Raw genomic sequence first — 5111 nt, forward strand, 5'->3', positions numbered from 1 at the left:
CCATTCCGCAATGATGGTCAACAACAAATTAATTTCGTCTAGCAATAAAACACAAAAAAATGCTTTGTTTTAAATTTATTGAAAAATATAAATTTAAATACTTACATTTAAAAGAAACATGTAATTCTTATTGAAATAGAAAAATATAAAAAATAGAGCAATATTTAAAAAGAACTAGTCCGAATCTGAAAACGCTGATGGCTCCGGAGCGACATCTTTTTTTCCACTATCTGATGGTATCGATTGGTACCATGGATGAAACTCGGAAGAAATTGCTCCCGTTCTACAAAGCTTTAAAAGATCTTGCTTTTTGGCATTGGATATTGGAATTTCTTTGCTGTATATACGAGGTATTTCATTTATGATAACATCATTCTCTGTTCGTTTCATACGTCCTGTTACATTAAGTTTAATAAACTCCAAGTCGCTACAATTGGATTTAAATGCGGCATATTTCTTTCATATCGCATGCACTTGATCTTCAACCAATTTACGCGATTACCATTTTCATCTATAGTTCTATTCTTAAAAGTACGAGCAGCTACTGCCTTTAAGTCAAAGAAATCACTATACTTTAATTCATGAACGTTGTATGGTCCACTTGTTTTAATTCGTCCACGATTGGAGCGAACTAATTGAAAAATGTTACAATCATGCATGGTATATACTGGTATATTTTTTTTTGCATTCTCTATAGCACTGTGCATAGAGTCTGCCTCCATGCTGTAATACATAAGTGAAACATCTGAAGACGGTATTTGTAAAACGCTGTGTAAATCAAATGTAACGCTTACAAAATTATCGTCGTGTTCAGCGCGTTCTTTATCTGAGTTTTTTGTTGCATTAGCTTCATCCCGTCTCTGAATGTGAGACTCATAATTTTCCTTTACATCAGCTGATTTTGTAGCCTGGTAGTTGGTACATATCAGGCATTGATCTTTTTTAGGCTTGAAAAAGGATAAATTAAACTCTGTTCCAAAAATCCGCCGGTAAGTTATTTGGGAGGCATACTTGTTTTGGGCATTTTTAGATTCTTCAGCGTACAAAGCGTACATTTTGGCTATTGATAAATTAGAATCTAAATACTTTCGTTTAGTTGTTGCTCTACAATAATGTTGGAAAACTTTGTATGTGAGCTTTTATTGCTTCAATGATTTCTGGTTTTGTCTTATTAGCTGGTGTTCTTCGACCACGTTTGCCATCAGTAACAAATATGCCTGATTCATTTACCCCAGAAAAAGCTTTGTCTTCTGGTCCATGACTAATACATAAAGTACGTAAAAAGAATGTTTTACAGACCCGAACTTTTGTGCCTTCCTTTAAAAAATAATAGAATCTGCTACTAGTTTTTTGAGCACCTGTTCCTGATCGGACTCTTCTACAAGCAGGTTCCTTACTTGTAACATAACAAAGAATAAAGTCTTTTTGTCTTTTGTAGTCAAGAGCCCAAAATTGTGAGCAAAAATTGTTCCTCAACTCATCACTAAAATTTAAGGAGCATTTAAATTTACAGGAGTCGCAATTAATTAATCTAGGTTTCTTTGCTGGCTTCACTATGCCCTTTTTAGATTTATAAGGCAAACTTGACATTTAATTTTGTTTGGCAATATTCATTTTCCACTGAGAAGGATCAGTTTTCTTCCAGCGACAGTTACGTTTTGAAGCGGCAGGTGTGTCACTTTCCGAAGACGATTTACCATTTGACATGTTTTCGTGGTCACTAGGTATGTAATTATCACTGCTGCCAGAAGAAAAATCTAAATCGCTTTCAGATGTATTTTCCTTTACTGATGAGCATATAGGTAGGTCGTTTTGAAACTTTCTTGGCGTAGAGCTTAATGTGCCTAATTATAATGAAAATTTAAATTAAAAGGGAAATTTATTTCTTGAAAAAGATTTTACCTTCAACAACACTATTTACTATGGAAGCAGGATCGTCATTGTAATTTTCATTTGTGGTTGCCACGGGTAAAACACATACTTTTTGTGTCTCTGAGATTAACGAAGCGGGTTCTGAAAACGAGAAAAATACTAATAAGAACCGCTATTTGATCACCATTATATTATTCTGCTCTTTAAATTCTCTTGTATTATTATAATAATAATACAAGATTTTAACCAATAAAATCAATTTTTCAGAAATAATGTCAATGCTTCCATTCTTTATCAATACTGGTAGCACTAGGCAAACAAATACTTTTAAATTAGACTTTCCCAGGACAAACATTTTTGAGGGTTCACCAATCTATAAAATGTTCAACTTTTTTAATATTTATGCAAGTGACTTAGATTATTAGATTAGATTTAATTAGCTTGGATGGATTCACAAAACTTGTAAACGACAAATTGTTTGTTCCTCAGATGCAGGCACTTGCGGTATAGTTATATGTTTTACTTCGAACAATGCACTTTTCACTATGAAACTTTTTAAAACCTACAGCCATTTTTCTTCTCAGGCTAAGCATTCTGAACTACAATAACTTTTGGATCCTGTGTGTTTCTACCCACCTGTAGTAAGACTGACTAAAAAGTAAAAATAATTAAGTAACTTCATACTTATAAGAAAGGGTTGTCCTAATAAATTTTTTTTTTGTTTGCTGATAGATTAGAATTGTTTATATTTGTATATTGTACAGGCTTTTTTCCTAGGCAAATAAAAAATCAAAAAATCAATATTTCTATTTTTTTTTATTATAGTTCCTCTTGCTTACACAATGTCCATAATCCTTAGAACTTAAAAAAATCTAATCAGTACTCTATCTTCTATTGAAAATACTAATTATATGCTGTAATATACAGATACATCTAAATCATATTAATTGAGGATGAAAAAATAGAATATAAATATAATTAATAGAATAAGTTTTCAAGCATCCAATCTTTGTCCATAATAAAAAATTAAGATATTATAAATTACTATATATCTTATAAATTATTATAGGAAGAATATATTTAATTGCTTAAAGTTATATATAATCTCACTTGTGTCTGTACATTTTCTACTATGAGATCTAAGAAATAAGGAATAAAACGTTTGTATGCTAAACTAGCAAATGCAGAAAAACATTTGATTTGGTAACTTATTAAAACTAGACCTTATATCCTACATATTTGTTTAAAATTAAAAGGCAAATTAATAGTAAAACTAAATATCATAATTCATTAAATTAATATCATAATAAGCTGCTTGGAAAAAAACATTAAGAGGTAGAAGAGCTTGCAACACACAAATTGGTATTTTGGTTACTACCAATTCAAAATAATCTATCAACTACAAAAAAATTACACCTAATGCATTACACCAGAATCTGGAGTTCCTTGCCTACTATGATTCCTTAAATGATATCTTCTACTTTGAGATTCAAACAACTTTTTTTTAGGAACTTCTGACTCACTACTGTTCTCCTTTAGAAACTTCTTCTTGCTGTAGTTGTAGCTGCTCTCCAAATCAGAAAAATATCTATTTTGCTCATTCTCATAATCCACTGTAGTGGAAGTGATGAGCTCTGGAGGAGTGTTGCCTTTGCAAAACTTTTCTACTGACCTTAAAATGTCTTGGTTTTGCTTTTTAATGCTATCCAAAATGCATAAATTTTGTTGCATAATATCTTGATAAGTCAGTACTAAATATAAATAAATTACTGCCCCCAGGAAGGTAAAGGCATAACGGCAATACCACACAAAATTATATAAATTCAAATAAAGATTAGATGTGTGAATCTGAATGGCATATTTGGTGTATAAATTACAAATTATTCTTTCTGTGATCAAGTTTAAGAATAAAAGCATAAAAAGGGGTAGCCTCGCAGACACAGTTCTTTGTGAAGAAGTTAAAAGAACTATAAGAATTAAGGCAATTGTGTTGAATAATATGGTGTCAATCCATGAGATTTCTCCCACTAACCAGGTTTGGAGGCTAGATACTGTTTGACTTAATACCTAAAAGAAAGCAACTTACTGGTTATTAAATTAGTTTGGATGAGCCAAAATATTTACCTTTAAAATCTCTTGATGTGCCTTAGTAGAAACATACACATCTTCTAAAACCTTCTCCAAAAACATCCCCTGCTCAACCATCCTCTCCTGCATCTCAATACTCCTTTGCTGTACCCTTATTAAAGCCTCTTGTTGCTCAGCAGACAACTCCAACTGTTTACCAACCTTTAAAGTATTCTCAGCAATAGTCTCATGCCAGATTTGCCCTCTGAGAAACCAACAAATATTTTGTGTGTGAGTGTAGAACTCTGTGTAAACATTAAATGCCCTGTCAGACATACTATTGATGCATATGCCTCTTAAGTTGGGCTTTTTATCTAACTGGCAATTGTAAGTTTCATGTCCAGACATTTCTAGGAAGCAGTTTGTGATATGAAGGGCAATGTCACTCTGAGTATCTTCTGAGAGGGTTCTGCACCCCTCATCTAAGTGATCGAGAGCAGATTTCCAACATGGACCATATTTTGGAAGTCTACCCCTTTCTCTTATCATCTAAAATAATAGAAGATATTTGAAATCATAAAGGATAGTATAGAATATCCTTAATTTATTTATTTATGTTAGGAAATATTATGTGTGTTTTTAATGGATTATTCAGCTGCTAATATATTAGTTTCTATAGAGGTTTTTTACCTGATACTGGACCCTTCCTTGCTCCGTCATTTCCTTATTGCCCTGGCCGTAAACATAAATAAAATCTTCAAATGCTAGGGAGTACACTATAAAACAATGTAATAAGCCCGAAACTACTTGAAACCCCATTTTCATCAAAATTGGTTATATGTAGTTTATTATTTTTGTTTGGTCCTAGACAAATTTTGTATTCGACATCTTGACGTTTGTGACCGTTATGAAATTTGTTAGGAAAATTTTGTCCTATTACAGTTTTCTTCATTGAAATAATGTTTATTAGGAAGGAATCTGTAGTTGGGAAATGTTAATTTCTTTCATTTGCTTTAATGTTACCAGATGGCACTAAAATCCGAAACGATTTACTTCATTACAGTTTTCTACCTGAAGGAATCTGTAATTTCAGAATTTCCTGCACTTGCATTTTGCATAAACTTCAACAGATGGCGCGGTATTCCAAAATGTCAAGGAGTTTTTTAAAATCA

At 32.0% G+C, this 5111-nt stretch overlaps 1 protein-coding gene across 1 annotated transcript; it reads right to left on the reverse strand.

Moving 5' to 3' along the window:
- Positions 1 to 3133: 3133 nt before the first annotated feature.
- LOC126737920 (uncharacterized) lies at positions 3134 to 4832 on the reverse strand. The gene is made up of 3 exons (XM_050443015.1): positions 4630 to 4832; positions 3997 to 4488; positions 3134 to 3939 (listed from the first exon to the last, which is right to left on the reverse strand). Exons 1-3 carry the CDS (start codon positions 4762 to 4764, stop codon positions 3289 to 3291), a joined length of 1278 nt encoding a protein of 425 aa, XP_050298972.1. The 5' UTR covers positions 4765 to 4832; the 3' UTR covers positions 3134 to 3288.
- Between the last annotated feature and the right edge of the window lie 279 nt (positions 4833 to 5111).

Source organism: Anthonomus grandis, chromosome 6, assembly GCF_022605725.1.
Source record: "Anthonomus grandis grandis chromosome 6, icAntGran1.3, whole genome shotgun sequence".
Taxonomy (NCBI): Eukaryota; Metazoa; Arthropoda; class Insecta; order Coleoptera; family Curculionidae; genus Anthonomus; species Anthonomus grandis.